The sequence below is a fragment of the Corylus avellana genome, chromosome ca7 (genome assembly GCF_901000735.1).
Source record: "Corylus avellana chromosome ca7, CavTom2PMs-1.0".
In the NCBI taxonomy this organism is placed as follows: domain Eukaryota; kingdom Viridiplantae; phylum Streptophyta; class Magnoliopsida; order Fagales; family Betulaceae; genus Corylus; species Corylus avellana.
In genome coordinates this window covers 17,910,949-17,929,950 of record NC_081547.1, presented here as the reverse complement: position 1 = coordinate 17,929,950, position 19,002 = coordinate 17,910,949, and the positions used below count along the sequence as shown (strand labels likewise).

General features: G+C 39.7%; 2 protein-coding genes across 2 annotated transcripts; both read right to left on the bottom strand.

Moving 5' to 3' along the window:
• Nucleotides 1-676: 676 nt before the first annotated feature.
• Nucleotides 677-3,220, bottom strand: LOC132187949 (uncharacterized). The gene is made up of 3 exons (XM_059602372.1): nt 3,084-3,220; nt 1,062-1,653; nt 677-973 (listed from the first exon to the last, which is right to left on the bottom strand). Exons 1-3 carry the CDS (start codon nt 3,218-3,220, stop codon nt 677-679), a joined length of 1,026 nt encoding a protein of 341 aa, XP_059458355.1.
• Nucleotides 3,221-3,500: 280 nt separating this feature from the next.
• Nucleotides 3,501-4,013, bottom strand: LOC132187948 (uncharacterized). Its single transcript, XM_059602371.1, has one exon. The coding sequence runs from the start codon at nt 4,011-4,013 to the stop codon at nt 3,501-3,503; it is 513 nt and encodes a 170-aa protein (XP_059458354.1).
• Nucleotides 4,014-19,002: the final 14,989 nt, after the last annotated feature.

The following is a 19,002-nucleotide window of genomic DNA, read 5'->3' as shown; positions in this document are numbered from 1 at the left end:
AAATATTAACGAGTAATTAATTCCATGACGCATCACCTTATTCTCATTCGGACAAAATGGAAACAAAGGGGCATTTAACTCTTATCAGAGAGTTTACATGCAGCAAAAGACTTCACTTGATAAAGTAAACGAGATAATCCCAGATAATCACCAAAGTTGCTTAAACATAAAAACATAACATAAATATCCGTCTAGTTTTTTTTTTTTTTTTTTTTTTTGAATAAATGACTGATCTTATTCAAAAAAAAACCTGCTGAATTACAGAAAACATCTAGAGTCAAAAAGACTCTAAATACCTAGAGATCATAGAGACTCTAAACAACAAGAGCATCTTGCTCTAAAGTTGCTACTACATCATAAACAAAATCTGGGGCTTCTTCCATCCAAACTCTATAAATTCCAGTGGAAATTGCTTCCCTCGCCAGGCCATGAGCTGCTGCATTTGCTTCTCATCAGACATGCTCCACTCTCTAGCTCCTAAAACCCAGCAAAATTGTATGGATGTCTTCAATAATTTGACCAAAACTACACCATATTGGCCCACATTTTATAGCATGAATCACAATTTTTGAGTCTCCTTCCAATATAATCTTTTGGAGTCCCAGATCACAGCAGAATTCCACAGTACACAGTGCACCCATCGCCTCTGCAACTGTGGGGTTCGGACGTCCATCTATCAGCAAGCAAGAGGCTGCACATACCTCCCCCTAGAGTCCCGAACGATGATACTCACTCCAAATCTCCTTGAGACAGATTTCACCGACACATCCCAATTTGCTTTGAACATATCATCTGCCGGTGCTTTCCACCGAAACTGATGGGCGGTTACACTTGGTTCCATAACGTCCACATTCTCCTGTTGCTCAAGAGATTTGTCCCATGATTTCCATTGTGCCATGGCGTCCTGGGCTATCTGTACTGGGTGCTTGAATAAGCCACCATGAGTTACTTCATTTCTCCTCTTCCATATAGCCTGAGCAGTGCAAGCAAAAATTCCTAAGTCCTCCGTATTACACATGTGAGATAAAATTTCAAAAACTTGCTAGAACCCCATTACAGACGTTTTTCTGCAGAGAGTGTGCACTTATTCTCCAAACATCTTGAGCCGCGGGGCAGTGCCATAGTGCATGGGCAATCGTTTCAACTTCTCTAGTGCATAAAATGCAAATTGCATCCTCCAACACCCCTCTATTTTTGAGGTTTTCTTTTGTGGGAAGGATATTACTACAAGCCCTCCATATGAAAACCTTGGTGGCGTTGGACACCGTTAAATTCCATATATTCTTCCAGATGGCATTATAATCTGATTGTTTGGATCCTCCACCGTAGTTTGCTGCATTTCTCTCAAGCTCTAGGTGGTATGCGCTTCTAACCGAAAATTCGCCCGAGCTTGTACATTTCCATATCAACCTATCTTGCATGTTATATCTGCTCAACGGTAACCCACATATCAAATCAGCTTCTTCTTCCCAAAATATCTCCCTGATAAGAGGAATGTTCCACCTTGAAGAAGTTGGTTCAATCAACTCACTAACCTTTGCATCTCTTTGTAATATTCGGCAAGGAGACTGTATAGAATAAGTAGAGGGATATGGAATCCATTTACCCCCCAAATAGACACTGAATTTCCATTCCCAATACGCCAAATCAAACCTGCAAAAAACAGCTCCTTAGCCGCAAGAATGCTCCTCCAAGCCAAAGACGGTCTACTCCCCATTTTAGCCTCCCTTAGGGTACCCCTTGGATAATATTTGGCATTAATAATTTTAGAGGCCAAAGTGTCCAGCTGATTTAATAAACGCCATAATTGTTTTGCAAGAAGAGCTTTATTGAAAGCGTGGAGATCTCGGAAACCCAACCCCCCTTTCGACTTTGCTCGCCCCATTTTCTCCGAACTCATCCAATGTATTTTCTTTTCATTCTCCTTATTTCCCCACCAGAATTTCTGCATAATGCCATTGATTTCTTTACATAGGGCTTTTGGGAGCAAAAAGATACTCATACTATATTTGGGAATAGCTTGGACCACGGATTTGAGTAATATCTCTTTTCCCGCTTGTGAGAGTAGCTTCACCTTCCAATCCGTAACTTTTTTCTTTACTCTTTCGGATAGATTCTGAAAGAGTAAAGAAAAATGTTATGGATTGGAAGGTGAAGATATTCTCACAAGCCGGAAAAGAGAAAAAAGTTCTGAAATATTTGGGGCTCCCTACTAAACCAGGGAGCCCCAAATATTTGTCATACCTCTGTGTGACTAGCACCCCTGACAACCGAGTAATTAGCTCTTTTACCTCCCTTCGGGAATTACGGCTAAAAAATATAGACATTTTGTCTCTGTTCAACCGCTAACCCGATGCATTTTCATAGCCTTCCAAGATAACTGTTAGACGTTGCCAATCTTGTGCCATGGCTTTACAAAAAATCAGGCTGTCATCTGCAAAGAATAAATGATTTAATCGTGGACCCCTTGGTGATGTTAGAACTCCTCTGAGACTCCCAGATTGTTCGGCGAGCATAAGTTGGGAACTTAAGACCTCAGCACACAAAATAAACAGGTACGGGGAGAGAGGGTCCCCTTGTCGGATACCCCTGGTGGGCTGAATACTGCCTTCAGGATTTCCATTAATAGTGATTGAATAACTTACCGTGGAAATACACTTCATGACAAGACCAATCCACTTCTCACCAAAGCCCATTTTTTCCATAACCCCCTTCAAAAAACACCACTCTACCCGATCGTAGGCCTTGCTCATATCTAATTTAAGTGCCATATATCCGACTTTCCCCCACATCCTCGAGTGCATGGAATGCATGGTTTCATATGCCGCCAGCACGTTATCCGAAATAAGTCTGCCCGGAATAAACGCGCTTTGATTGGGAGAAATAATTTTATGGAGAATCACCTTCAATCTATTTGCCATGGTCTTTGAAATAATTTTATATAAAACGTTACAAAGACTAATGGGTCTAAAATCAGAGACCTTTGCGGGATTATTCTTCTTAGGAATCAATGCAATATGGGTAAAATTTACATCATTGCTAAGGTTACCCAAATTGAAATTTTTTTTAACAACATTACATACCTCCTCCCCAATGATGGATCAATTATCATGGTCAAACCAAGCTGGCAAACTGTCCGATCCCGGAGCTTTTTGGCCACCCATCTGTGTGATGGCGCAGCAAATTTCCTCCTCTGTGATCTCCCGCTCCAGCTACTCATTCATGGTCTGAGTGATTTCCTTTCCAATCCAGCTAAACACTCCCTTAGTCCACTCGGACTAGATGAAGAAAAAATATTTTGAAAATACCCCGTGAAAGCATTGATAATATCCTCAGGTGATGAGCATAAAATCCCCTCTTCATTTTCAATACGTACAATCTTGTTCGCTCGACGCCTTTGATTAACACTGGCATGAAAAAACTTCGTCTTTTTATCTCCATTTTGTAGCCAATGTTCTTTAGCCCGCTGTCGCCAATGCATCTCCTCATGCTCAATTAGATCATTCACTTCTTGCTGCAACATGGTAATTTTCTCCCCCATCTGGTTGAGTCTCAGCCATTTGCAACATCTTCAACTGCTCCGTTTTCTTCTGAATTTGTTGTTTAGCCTGACCTTTCTCCTTGACTTGCCACTTTTTAATCACCCTTTTACACCTCTCCACCTTAGCCAAAAAAGAATGCCATGGGTTAGAGAAAAAATTATTTTCCCTCCAAACCAATTGTATGATGTTGCTATGGCTTTGTTGTTTTCCCCACCCAGCTTCATAGAAAAATCGCTTCTTCACTCTTCTTTGGCCACGCATTGCTGTATGAAGCTGTACATAAATCGGAGCATGATTTGAAGTTTGATTTGCCAGTACCTCAACACAATAATTTTGGAACGAATTCATCCAAGCTTGATTGGCAATAGCTCGGTCCAGTCTCTCCATAATAAACTGGCCATCCTCCCTCTTGTTACTCCAAGTAAATTTTGGGCCCCTATACCCCAAATCATAGAGTTGGCACCGTTCCATGGTGTTTTTGGAAAGCCCGTATCTGCCATCTAGGCCGTTTATTAGCACCAAACTTCTCCGAATCTCCCAAAACTTCGTTCAAATCCCCCACACACATCCATGCATTGCAAGACAATGAATGGAGATGCGTATGGAGGTCCCAGGATTCCTTTCTTTTTGACGCTTCGGGGTTACCATAAAATCTAGTTAGAGTCCATTTTTGTGTCCCATCCTCACCCTTTATTATTGCGTTAATATGGCGTCAACTGTAGTTTTGTATTTCCACTGTTCCATTATCATTCCAAAAGAGAGCTAAACCACCACTCTTCCCTACTCAATCGTTCCACCCGAGAAGCTGTTAGTTTGGTTTCCATAAGGAACACCAAACTGGGTTTCTTTTCCTTTACCAAGCGGGAAAGGTCTCGAACTGTCCGGAGGTTCCCAAGCCCCCGGCAGTTCCAACGGAGGATACTCATGGCTCTTGGCGGGGCTGTGTTCCAGCCACCACCAAAAAATTCTCAGTACTCCTTTTATGCTCCACCACTTTCTGCCCTCATTTTCTTTCATTTTTCTTCTTCTCTAAAGCCACATCCACCTCTGCGTGTCTTTTCCCTAGAATCAGTAATTTCTCATTTATTTTAGTGTCTCCCTCCTTCTTTTCTCGGGCCCCTTTTTTCCATGACTTCAATGACCCACCGCTCGTAGCAATAGGCCCCATACCAGTAGGATATTCCCTACCCCCGTGAACATAAGGCCCAACAGTTGCATTCAGTGGAGAAAAAATATCACCCACGTGTTGAAGGATTGACGTGGCTTGGTGAATCTTGCTTAATGGGTTGTCATTATACTTATTTATTCCTTCCCCAGATTGACACAGCTGCTCCCCTACGTGCGCATATCCACCGTTGTTCTCACCGACATTTTCCACGTTTTTTCCAATTTTTGAAGTAACGGACATGCTCGTCGAATCTCCTTGATCACCTCCATTTTCCATAACTGGCGAATCTCAAATTAAATCGTTGAATGCCCCACAAGGAAAACCGCCCAAAACAGTCCCAGAAAATTTTGGAGAGTTTAATGAGATTCCACCTTTCCTGCATTGATCCTCTTTCCTTGTATGTTTTCTGTTACTCTCCATGGTTGTGCCCCTCGCCGGCCAGAAATTAGCTGGCCTCATCTCCAGTGCTGAGCCATGAAAACAATCATCTTCTTGGAACAAATCATCGTCGCTGCAACCTCCCCGTCGTGTCTTCGCTCGCCTTTTAGGAGAACCCGCTCGCAACCATGGCCTGTACTCATGTTCCTTCGGCTTTCCCTGTTTCCACCGTAATTCCTCATTCGCACAACCCCCAGCACCATGGCGAATGATCCCACACTGGAAACAAAACTTGGGTACCCTTTCATATTGAAAAGGAATCCATAAAGTTTTGTTCTTCATTTTGAGGATCCTACCTCTTGGCAAAGGTTTGAAGACATTTACTTGAACTTTTACACGTAAATATTCTCCCCATCCAATGCCGTCTTCATCCGTATCAACATGCTCAACAACCCCAATGATTGCTCCTAGCTTCAACCCCATCTCTCTTCCCATTCATGAAAGCGGTAACTTATACATCTGAACCCAAAAAGCCATCGTATCAAAATTCATCTCACTCGGAAGCATAATCCTGTCATATTCCGCCACCGAAAAAAGTTGGCCTTCAAAAATCCATGGACGTCCCTCCATTACCCGAATCATATCCCACTCGTGTTCAAACTCCAATAAGAACAGGTTTTCGCCAAGAACTTTGAACTCCAAAGACCCCGGCCTCCATCCTCTCATTAGCTTCGCCCTTATGGTTCTCTTCCCAACAAACCTTTCAGAGATAAGTTTTCCAACCAGACAATGAGAGCCTTTGCTGTGATCCTTTCCACATCCACTACCTCCACCTCAAGCCCATCTTGCTCTTCTTCCGTCAAAGAGAACCTTCCCCAAAGAGCCTCCAACTCCTCAGCCATCCCTAGCACCAGTGATGCCAAAGCAGAATAGACAAAAAGGATTGTAAGTTAGCCTTCCCACAACAAGCCAGAAAGTTTGTGGTGGAAGAAGATTTTTCTTCTCCTCTAGGTTTCAGAGAGCCCTAGAGAGATAATTCTGGTAGATTCGGACAATTAATTCTAATATCCGTCTAGTGTTACGATCAAAGATCGATCATCAAGTCAAAGTAAATATTACAAACCAAAGCTAAAGGTTCTAATACATTGAAAGACAAAGAAACAATGAAATTCTCAACGGTGACAAAATATCAAATACTAGATATAAAGAAATCCTAAGGGTGTACAACCCAACTCCACACCACTAGCCTCCATCATAGCTACCAACTCTAGGTCAGAATCAAAGATCATCCTAGCCAAATCATTCAAATACATCCTCCTGCTCGGTTGTTGCAATACCCTGAACATTAATTGAGGTTAAGTTCACCCTAATTATAACATAAGAATGCTATGATTGATTCTTAGTAAGAAAAGTGTGAGATCTCAAACTTTTTAAGAATTTCCTATCTAGCCGAACATTCGAAGTTGGATTTGAACGATCAATGGAGAACAATTGAAGTTGGATTTGAACGTTTGATTTCTATCTGAGAGCTTTTTAAAATTGGACACCCCACCCCTATGTGTAGCCTTGGGAGCCTTTAAGTAGGACCTCTACACCCCTTAAACCTAATTTTCGTCCCCTTGGTGCTGTAATACCCTGACAAAACACATGTTTTTAAAGTTAAAGATTTCTTACCAAACTGTTAATGTTTTCTTAAAAGAAAGTCTTAAACCAAAAGACCTAAACATTTTTCAAAGAACCCAACCCCGTGAGACTTTTGGAAGCAAAAACCCAAAATCACCCTTACTCCTGAGCGTGCGCTAGGGGACTACCGAGCACACACACTTGGCCTAGGTGCAAGCGTGCACCATGGGACCACATGAGCGCTCGCTGACCAGTCTTCGAACCATTGGGAAAAACCCAAACATACACCCGAACCTTTTTACCCATTGTTTAAATAATACCTAAACGCTCGCTCAATAGTACTCGAGCGCTCGCAAACATTTCTGAAAAGCAATTTTAACCCATTCTCCACTTTCTTAGACCAAAGCACGCCCCAAGCCCTTATATATGCCATACCCTTCGACTTTAGCCCCTTCTTACACCAAGAAATCTTAACCCTAGAGTAAGTTATTCTTGAGAGAGGAGGAAGCCTTGGTGGAGCCTTGCCATCTTCAAGGTGATTTCTAGTTTATTTCTTAGTCTTTATAATGCTATTACTGCTTTTCTAGTGTTACACATTTTTAAAGTATACCTTGGTCCACTCTTGCACCCATTTTCTTACAAAACCTAGAATGATTTTGAAAAGCTTTCAACCCACCTTTGTTTTCTTTAAAGTTGCATGATAGTCTGTTTTCTACCTGGATGTGTCTATTTAGAGCCTAGGAAGAGATGTACTAACCCATAGTTCTAGATAGAAGCCTAAAACACATTTTGGGAGTTTCAAGCCGAGTCTTACCTCTCTAGCCGAATGCTTGCCCTCGAGAGTGCACGCTCACCCAAAGGGCAAGGCAAACACCCCTTAGCCCAAATATGTGATACTAGGGTTTTTAGCATCTCTTTTCGTTAGATGAAACATCGTAGAGTTGTCTAGTATTGCTTACAAATCAGGGATTCGCGATGTCGGAGGACTCAAGCGAGCGCACGAGATAAGTAAACACTTACAAACACTTTTCTTAAAAAACATGCGATATTTTAGCTGACTAAGCACGCATACGATATGAGCATGCCTATATTTTCTACAACTTGGTAAGTGCTTCAAGAACTAGTTGATAAGATGCATTGTATGACATGGTACACCGGTACATGTGGTATAATGTCATGGGCTTACTATATTGACTTGATTCAAAGTCAAATTGTGTATGAATGTGTTATATGGGCCTTGAATCCAATGATTATTTCGTGACTGGTGCAACCTTAACTAGCAGGTCACTACAGAACATACATCATTAGTAGCGTAGGCCACCTCAGGTCGAACTGGGTCAAGCTGCTAGTGTTATGGACGGTAGCATACAATGGTCTAGGTACTAGCATTGTATTACAGGTCCCTCGGGACAGCGCCAACCTTGCTGAGAATGGGTAATGTTTTCGGAATACCATATATGATAGTTATGACCTATAAAAAAAGCATTAGTTTTCTGCATTAAAGTACTTAGGCAATTGCCGCCGGGAGTACACTGTCTTTTATCAACCAAATTATACTTTAAAGGTATATTGACATAAACAACACCTCTTTCAAATGTTTACTAAAACTGCCCGTTCACTTCTACTTACTAATAATATGCTCATGTCATACCTAATTGTGAGGTTTACTTACTAAGTCATTAATCTTGTAGGGAAATTGCTTCTAGAACCAAAGAGTGGTATGTTAATCACTATAAGCTTTGCTTAAGAAAGATCTTCACACTATTATCAGGTTTGCGTAAATTGTTGTTAGTTGCTCCGTGTCTATATTTCGAGGATTATACATGTCCATTGATGTTTAGTAGACGTCTCAGATGTATATCACATTCATATGCACTAACTCTGATGATGCTTAAAGGGTCGGTTTTCCATTTAGCTACCAGTTAGCTAAACTAGGGTAATTGCCAATAACCCTACCAGACTGGTCAAGGCCGGATTTGGGGGCGTTACTATAGTGACCCAAATAATTAATTAGGCTTTAGACAGCTTGATTAAAGGGCTAATTGGACCTTGGGTTACTAGCAACACTTGGATGGGCATTTTTGATTTTTTTGGTTTTGGACCTACAGTACACGAATGCTCGCGTGTGGGACCACACGAGCACTTGCCTGGCAACAGTACATGAGCAATGGTGTGGGGACCAGGCCGAGTGCTCGTTGCCTTTTTCTTGACCACTAGTTTTGGTCGACACGTGCCACTGCAACTCAAAAACCCTTAGATAAATAGTACAAGGGCGCTTGACACTATCGTACATGAGTGCTTGCATCTTTTCAGAATTTCACTTGCAGGACCCTAAACTTTTTCCCCCTATTTAAACCCACGCCCTTCAACTCTAAACCACCATTTTAGCCTCTAAAACCTTAGAGAAACTATGTTGGCTTGATTTTTGAGAGTTTGTGAGGTTATGAGTGTTCTTGGAGAAGAATGAGGTCTTCTTGGAGAGCTTGCTTTGTTGAGGTAACCACTGCCCTTCTTTTGTGTTTTGTTAGGTTATTATGTTAGCTTCTTATTTTATACTAGCTTTGTTGTTAATATCTAGGAGTTTAAGCTTTAATCTCGTTATAAGCTTTTCATTTCCGATTAGACTTAATCTTGTTACTTGGAGATGTTGTTTTGGTTATGAGGTGTTAGAAACCCTTTTTGTAGTATTAGGACTAGTCGAGGAGGCTCAAGAAGCATTTGGACCAAATGAGGTTCTAACTGAACCTCACTAGCCGAACGCCTGCCCCTAGGGGACGAGCGCTCGACTAGAGACATTCAGGGGAATGCCTTTTTGGCCAAGCATCCTAAGACCCCTGTTTTTGAGTCTTAGGTTCGTTTTGGTTGGAGTTAGGACTAATAGTCAATTTTCCACAGATTCGCAGAACTTGGATCGTTTGGAGGAGTACTCGGAGACTTTATTCGACCCAAGTGAGTTTTAACTCACATGATGCTCACCATTTACTTTCCCGCATTACACGACTATTTTGTGTACTAAAACATGCATATTTACTACTCTCACGATATACACTTTGCTACACCATGAACTCTATTATTTGTGAAACATACTACTTAAACAAGACAATGACATTGAGATTTGTAAATGCAAGCATGTAAAATACGGAGAAGACTAATTGCATCGTATGATATGGTACACCGGTAAGTGTGGGATAATGGCCATGGGCTTACTATATATGTTAAGTTTATGGTCAAATGTGTGTGTTGATATATGGGCCTTGGATCCAATGGTTATTTGTGACCGATGCAGCCATTGCCTAATGGTTGGTCACTACATGATGTACATCATTAGTAGATTGGCCAACCCAAGGTCGGACTCGGTTAGGCTACTAGTGTTATTGATGGTAGCATACAATGATCGGGGCACTGACATTGTATTATAGGTCCCTTAAGACAGCGCCAATCCTACTGAGAAGGGGTAGCATCTTGGGTAGACCATACTGTTGAACTATCACTGATTCTCAACCCAAGGTCGGACTCGGTCAGGCTACTAGTGTTATTGATGGTAGCATACAATGATCGGGGCACTGACATTGTATTATAGGTCTCTTAAGACAGCGCCAATCCTACTGAGAAGGGGTAGCATCTTGGGTAGACCATACGGTTGAACTATCACTGATTCTCATAAATATAGCATGCATTATGTCTATATTACATTCATAGATAACTGTCATACCTAAAATGTTGCATACTTTACCAAATGGAGTTCATCACTAAATGGCATGGGTATTGTGTGCATTATCTCTCACTAAGTTCTTGGACTTACCCCTTTTTATTTTCCTCCTCCATTATGTATAAATTACACGGTTTAACTAGCACAAAGGAAGATGCCTTCAGACTGGATCATGGTGGTTGCTCAGGACCTGATTCAGATCATTTTTGAAGACTTGTACCCGGTATGGCTGAAGTCCATGTGGGATGATGGGGGAACCATAAAGGTGAAGCTGATAGAGATTGTCATCATGTTAGCATTACTCAAGATTAGGCGTTGATCTTATTATCTTATTTCCAAACTGTTATATTATGGTTTGTAATATTTTGATGATTGGTTTTTGACCAGTACATTTGGGAGATCTATCTATGATATGATGTTTTATCGTTACTCTAGTGATTATACTTGTGGTATTTAATTATTGCTTTCTATTCTTGTAGTTTAAAGTCTTTCGATGTATTCTCTCCTTTATGAGAGATTAAGATCCTTGAGTCTTGTCCCGTGAGGGATGTAGGCTGCGAGATGTACCAGAGAGTCAATTACCAGTTAATTGATTTTTACGAAGCGTTATAATTACACATGCTATGAGAACCATAGAGAGAGAGAGAGAGAGAGCGAGGAGAGAGAGAATGAGCAAGAAGGATAATCTTGAGGTTTATCTTCAAGGAAGGTAATCTCATACTCTAATCTTGTCTCTACCGATATTATAAGCTTGTTTCCTTTGTGCTTACCTTTAGCTATAGCTTTTTAATGATAGTTTTATGTTTGGGATAGTAGTTTTAAGCTTATAAGTAGACTTTTATAAGTTTGATGTTGAGCATTGGTAGGATAGGTTTTGGATTTTGATGAGCATCTAATATCTAGTGGTTTCCTTATGGTTAATCCGTTGCTTAATAGGTTTAATGTGGATCTAAATGTCATTATATTAGTTTATGATGAAATTAGTTATAGGTTAGTGAGTTAATGATCTTGGACGCACCTTTCGGTGGATGGACATGTTATTTATAGTTAGGATACTCTTAAGCTTGTTAATAGAACCTTATATTGTGTTTGGTGGGTAAATTTTTTATGAAGTTGTTATAAAGTAGTCAATATTTAGAATCAATGTAATAAGTTGTTATGTGTAACCCTAAACATTCATTAGGGTTAAGTATGTTCTAAATATGCTTTAAAGATGCTATGGTAAGTTCTCGTTTGATAAAGTTTGAGAACTTGAACTTTTAAAGATTTTCATATTGTATTGAACGTTCGAAGTGGGATAGTCGAACGTTTGATTGTAACCCTATTCCTGAACGTTTGAGCATGGATCACCAAACCTAGAATTTGTCTTAGTAGTGTTATTAGGTTGCTTATCTACTGTTTACTTCATTTTACATCCTAGCTTTGAATCTCTAGCTAGGTTTTGGTTTTAATACAAGATTAACTATGGATTAGCATGCTAATGATGTCAGACGTAGTTTCTTTTGCATGGATGTGTAATTATGGTTTAGGACTTTGTTAGGGATCGTGCTAAGACATTAATACTTGCTTAGAAAAAGTATGGTGGGTCTTTGGTTTGGAATGGGTTTCCTACCCAGTACCAAGTATTCAACCTTTCCTTTTTGAACGTTCGATTTCGTGGCGGAACGTTCATAGCCCTTTTTCTGAACATTTGATGGTCACGTAAAAAGTATATTTTGAGTGTATTTGGACTTAAGGGCTTGTTTTAGCTCAGGATTAGAAATGATGATAGGTCTTTTCCTAGATTTTGGACTCTCCCTCTACGCGGTGTTGTTCCACATCCCCATTGACTTTGCCACCTTCTCGATATTCATCATGAGTAAAGTGGAGAAGGTAGAGGTAGCTACGACCTTGCCCTTTGGAGCCTGGATCACCTGTGTTGCACCTCAACAACCTGTATCCCCAAGGATGCCCAAGTACCTGTTGTGACAAATACCCACTTAAATTAATAGGCAATATATGCTACATTTTACTCGCAAGTGCACAAGATCAAAATGATAGTATAGTAGGCAAATACGAGATCATTCCCATGAGAATTAATGAAATTTCGTTTAAAAGTAATTTCCTAATTTAATTAAGTGAATTGTCATGAATTGAAAGATTAATTTTGAAATAGTAAGAATGAAAGGGTTAGGGTTTTGACATCCGCCACTAATCAGACACAATTAAGATAGACAATATGCCAATACTACAATTATTCTGGTATACTTAATGCTTGCTAACCTAAGGGCATGGTATCTACTCCTTAAGCTATTGATCTCCATAAGCAACGAATTGGGCATGGCATCTACTCGAATTCTTTTCTTTCTTAAAGGATTTAGCAGGGTATCTACTTAGTTGTTCTTCATGAAAGCATAAATCTATGGAAATCAACAAACACAAGACACCTAGGGTATGGTATCTATTCCCAGTTTTCCATGTTGATTAATCCAAGAACCCGTGATCAGGTTCTTTTGTCACTATGCCCAAAACTCGGTCATCCAAATTAACAAATCCAAACACATGCATATGTTGATTAAGCACATTCATATGAGGAATTCAATCAAATAGGAAATAATCAAGTTAAATATCTCAAAATATAATTGTAGCAAAGGTGCCAATATTGAAATCCTAAAGAGACATGATTAGAGTTTCAATCTAGTCCCTAACAAAGGTTTAGTTACACATAATGAAAATAAAAAGGAAAAGAAGAAACCGAAAGCGCTTCTTGACTTAAGCCTCCAATTCTTCTCCCCAAGATTGTATATTTTTCTCAATGCTTAGAGGTCTATTTAATGGGATTAGAAGAACCCTACTAGCCCTAGAAACCCTAGAAAAACCATGGGTTAGTCTCCTAATCCAAAAGAAGACTAAAAACCCAATCAAAAGTGGAAAAGGGGTCTGGCTACATGTTGGGCATTCGAGTGCGCTCAATCCTAGATTGGTGCACTTGAGTACAAGACTGCGCTCGATCTTGGCCCTTGTGCGCTCGAGTGCTGGTGCGCTTGAGCTTGGCTCCTTGTGCGATTGAGCACTGATGCGCTCGATCCTAGCTCAGCCTGCAATCGATCCTACAGCTCCATCTTTTCTCCCAAATTGTCCTTTGCGCTCGGAACTTTCCTAAAATGCTTTCTTTTCTTCAAAAACATTAAAACTGAAAGAAAACACAAAAACAACACAAAACATCAAATAATAACAAAACTAAGAGCTTAACATATGTGAATTAAGGGGCTAGAATATGCAATATTCAGCACTTATCAATATCTATGGACGGCAAGCCCAATAAAGTTCCGGAGTGTGATGCCCCAAAACTTTAAAACCCAATTACGACCATTAGGGAAACCAAACATTTTTATTAAATATTTTATAATGCAACCATTAATTACAATTGTCTTAATAATCCTTTTTTATGTAAGAAACAACCAAAATGTTACTTTTAGTTTATGGCCGAACGTTTGATGGGGGACCACCGAACGTTCGACCTTAACTCTAGTGCAAACATGCGAGGCTAAACTACACTGAATGTTCGATGTGCAACCTGAGAACCGTTGGGTAACAGTACACCAAAGCTTCGCAAATAGTACCAAATATTTGATGATAGTATGAAAAGCAATTTTAACTCATTCTCCACCTTGTTTAACATGCAAACCACTCCACCCCCTTTAATTACCCCCACTTCCACCCTTCAGCCTCCATCCATCACTTCCACACCCCACTTAAGCTAAACCTAGAAGAGAGAGAGAGATTATAGGAAGAGAGAAGAAGGTCTTGAGGTCTCTTTGCCCTCGTTAAGGTAAACTCTTCTAAACCTTATCCCTTTTAATGAGCAAAGGTTTTCAAATGTTTTAAACACCTTTTGTTTTCCTACACTTACAATGTCTTATTTAGGAGCCTAGGATAAGATTTGTTACATGATGGTTTGAACATAGGAGCCATGCATGTACCCTAGCATTCTGACCGAACGTTCAACCTCGAGTCCGAACATTTGATCATAAGCCTAGACGTTCGCATAGTGTCCAAAATAGGTGAAATTAGGTTTTTATGATCTTCTAGCTAGTTCGCTTCTAGATTAGAACCATGCATATTTGCAATAGATTCTATGAGTAACAATAGACTATGTTTCGTTATAGCAAGAACTCGATATGTCTGAGTGTAATATCCCGATAATTTATTACTTTTAAGAAAGAGTTAATGATTGCTTAATTGGTTAATAATTCCTTAAAACAAAGCCTTAAGGCCTTAAGGCTTTTTAGCAAGCAAAAGCCCAAAATACCCTAAATAGGCGAGTGCTCACCCAGGGGACGACACGAGCGCTCGCATGAACAGTGCAATATCCCTTGTGAAATACCCAATCGTACCTTTGAACATTTTTTACCTTTTGTGAACAGTTCACGAGAGCTTGTTGCTACAGTACGCGAGCACTCGTTGACCAATTTTCTAACCTTTGGACAATACCCAAATCGCACGCCTGAAACACATTTTTAACCCGTTGTGAACAATACACGAGCACTCAAAACCATAGTAAACTAGTGCTCGCACATTTTCAAGATTTTTCCTGCAGCGCCCTCAGCTTTTTCCCTTATATAAACCCACCCCCACTCGACCCTTCAGCCCTATTTTAGCCTTTGTTACTCCCTAGAGCTGCTGTGTGAGTGTTGTTGTGTTCCTTGAGTGTCTCCTTGGTGTTTTTGAAGAAAGAAGGGAGAAAGTGTGAAGCCTTGCTATCTTCTAAGGTGACTTCTTAATGCTTCTTTTATGTTTTTTTACTCTCTTAGTGTTACAAGTTTTAAAGATGCCATAACAAGTTCTTGTGCCCATTTTCTTGTAAAACCAATAGTGATTTCGAAAGGTTTCCAACCCACCCTTGTTCTCTTTAAAGGTTGCATGTTTTGCAGTTGGATGTGCCTACTTCTTAACAAAACCAAGAATGTTTTCAAAACGCTTTTAAACACTTCTTTGATCCTTTGTGTTGTGTTTTCTGTTGATGATTGTCTTTATTTTGAGCCTAGGAAAGGAGATACTAACCCGTAGCCTTAAGGTAGAAGCCTAGAAGTATTTTTGGGAGATTCTATCCAAACCCTAGCCCTTGGACGAACGCTCATCCTAGGGAATAAGCGCTCGACCAGAGCGCGTGTTACACGCCCCTTTAGGAACATGAACGTGTACAAAGGCTTTAAGTTGTCTCTTTTCATTAGATAGACCCTCGTAGAGTTCTTTAGTGCCGCTTACGAAGATGAGTCGTGTTTCGTTATAGCAGGGATTCATGATGTCGGAAGACTCGAGCGAGCATACGAGGTAAGTAAACACTTACAAACACTTTCTTCTAAAACGTGGGATATGTCAACTGATTGACGACGCATATGATATGAGCATGTCTACTTTTGTAATAACTTGGTAACTGCTTTAATAACTAGTTGATAAGATGCATTGTATGACATGATACACCGATATGTGTAGTATAACGGCCATGGGCTTACTATATAGATTTGATTCTATAGTCAATTGTGTGTAATGTTATATGGACCTTGGGTCCAATGGTTGTCTCGTGACCGGCACAGCCTTAATAGGTGATCACTACAGGATGTACATTATTAGTAGCGTGGGCCACTCAAGGTTGGATTTTTTCAGGCTGCAAGTGTTATGGATGGTAGCGTATAATGATCAAGGCACCGGCATGGTACACCGGCTTGTTCCTAAAACCCCAGAGTGGTGTGGTTGCCTCTACAGAATTTACTTTAAAATCTTCATACTGCTATCAGGTTTGCCTTATATTATTGTTAGTTGCTCCATGTCTTTAATTTGAGGATTATACTTGCACCTATAATGATTTATAGATTTTTCAAATTTATTTCACCTTCCTATGCATTAACTCTGATAATGCTTAGAGGGGCAGTTCCCCATTTGGCCACCAGTTGGTTAAACTAGGGTAACTTCCAGTAACCCTGCCAGGCTGGCCAAGGTCAGTTTTGAGGGTGTTACACTGAGGATTTGAACAAGCGTACGAGGTAAGTAAATACTTACGACTCCTTTCCATAAAAACGTGCGATATGTTAGTGATAAGCGCCGAATGTTGCACATTCATGCCCCTTAATTTACATATGTTAATTCCTTAGCATTGTTATTTGTTTAATTTTGTTTTGTTTTTGTGTTTCAGGTCTTATTTGACAAACCGTTGAAAATTGGGCTTAAAAGGCAAAAAGTTGGGCATTCTGGATCTAGGATCAAGCGTAGCCACTCTTGAGCTCGAGCGCACCTGCACTCAAGCGTCTGCGGCCAGGGATCGAGCTCATGCCTATGCTCGTGCACATAACAGCTAAGCTCGAGAGCACAAAACTTCGAATCGAGCGCACACGGGCATGTATTGCACGGCAACAATCCTTTTCTAGTGTGGATTTGGTTTTCAGTCTCCCAATTGGACTGGGAGACTAACCTCTGGTTTTCTCAGGGTTTCTAGGGTTTTTAGGGTTCTCCTAATCCCTATAAATAGGGCTCTAAACATTGTAAATAGACACACCACTTTCTAGAGTTAAAATTTCAGTAAATTGTCTGTGGAGCTTAGAAGATCATGAGCGGCTAAACCAATTGTGGGGTATTGATGTAACCCTTTCCAAGCACAATGGTTTGTTTGTATTTAATTTCTAGTTTTTCAATTTATGCATGTTGATTGTATAACCCTGAGGATTGCTACAATTGATTTTTGTTCTTCATATTAAATGCAATTCTTCTTTAATTCCAATTCAATATTAGTAAAATTCTTATCTTGTCTTAAAAATTACTTTACTATTATTGAACTCAAATTATTCTTATTTTTTGTGATTATAAGAATGATGGTTATACAATGGTTCTTAATTGGCATGCAATCAATAGGGTTAGATAGAGCATACCTAGGAAAGACGGATCGTACTATGCTCTAGTCTAGTGTAATTTAGGTAGACGATCCGTGCCAACTAAAGATGGGTTATGCTATTCCATTGATTGTATGAAATTATTTTCATGTGTTAAATTATAACATGCATAGAATGAATTGCTAGAATTAAATATGGTTAACCATTGATTTGCGGATAGTGGTGAAGTCAATACCCTACTCTCTCTCTCTTATATATTTACTCTCTTTATTTTTATGCACTTTGAATTTACACAAACAAATCATTCTCTTTTGAATTAAGTTAATTTTAATCTTTCAAATTTTGATAATTAAACCACTGCAGTCCTTGAGGTTCGACACCCTCAATATAGCCCTATCCTACGGGATTCGTCTTATTGCGAATGGTTAATTTTATATAATTGATATTTTTGGTCACAAAAATACCACATCAGTCAGCTGACTGAATACACGTAGGTTATGAGCATAATTACTTTTCATACAACTAGGTAAATGCCTTAATAACTGATTAATAAAATGTATCATATGACATCGTACGCTATTACGTGCAGCATAATGGTCATGAGCTTACTATATAAACTTGATTCTATGGTCAAAAGTGTATGTGTTTATATGGGCCTTGAATCCAATGGTTGATTCGTGACCAACGCAGCCATGTTTGATTGGCGGATCACTACATGACATGCATCATTACTAGCGTGGGCCACTAGAGGTAAGACTCGGTCAAGCTGCTAGTGTTATGGACAGTAGCGTGCAATATTCGGGGCACCGATGTTGTATTACTGGTTCCTCAGAATAACACCAACCCTGCTGAGAAGGGGTAGTATCTTGAGTATACCATGTCGCACGTGACTTGCCTACCGTCCAAAAAGACGAAATTTGTAAATAAATATAGTTGGAAGCTCCGAGTCAATGATTAATAATAAAAATTGTATACCTTATGGTTATCGAAATCTCACATCATATATTTTCACATTCTGCTTATATTTACTCGGAAGTGTTAATGGGCAATCCCCTCAATCTGTTAGCAGTTAAATGCGTTGGAGGAATTGCCAATAACCCTACCAGGATAAGTTGACTTAATCAACCTAATTTTGGGGACGTTACAACTACATGATAACTTGTACACCATCTATATTATTACTCACTAAGTCATAGACTTGCACTTGTATCTTTTCCACTTATAAAACATGTGTAGTTTTATAGTTGGACTACCTTTAGACGTCAGTCTTAAGATTGACCTCGAAGTTGATGCGGTCGTTTGGCATAATGGCATTGATTCGACTGACACTTAAGGACGTATTGCGAGATTAGATTGGTTGCTTATGGTAAATTAGTACTTGTGAGTGATGTTGTACACTTAAAGTTTTTATGCATGCTTGTATATTTAGTCTGGATCTTTGGTAACACCGTAGTATGATTTCAGTTATGTGATGATTCTTAATTAGTAGATGCTCTAAATTACAACAACTAATGTTGATAAAATAATATAAATCATATGTTTCCGCTACGTATCATTTTCTTTTTTAGGAGTAGAGATCCCTAAGTCTTAATCCTTGTAAAATGTGACTGGGAGGCGAACCGTGAAGTTAATTACAAGTTAATTAATTTCTTGAGCGTTGCATTATGAGTTTCACATCATTCTTTTGACTGTGTTAAAAAAAAAAATGACAACTCACAT

Coding starts and splice junctions, on each gene's coding strand:
- LOC132187948 (XM_059602371.1), bottom strand. CDS start 4,013: ATGGAACGGTGCCAACTCTATGATTTGGGGTATAGGGGCCCAAAATTT.
- LOC132187949 (XM_059602372.1), bottom strand. CDS start 3,220: ATGAGTAGCTGGAGCGGGAGATCACAGAGGAGGAAATTTGCTGCGCCA. Junction 1,654..3,083: donor GATCCATCATTGGGGAGGAG/GTATGTAATGTT, acceptor TGTTTTTTGCAG/GTTTGATTTGGCGTATTGGG. Junction 974..1,061: donor CACACTCTCTGCAGAAAAAC/GTCTGTAATGGG, acceptor TGCACTGCTCAG/GCTATATGGAAGAGGAGAAA.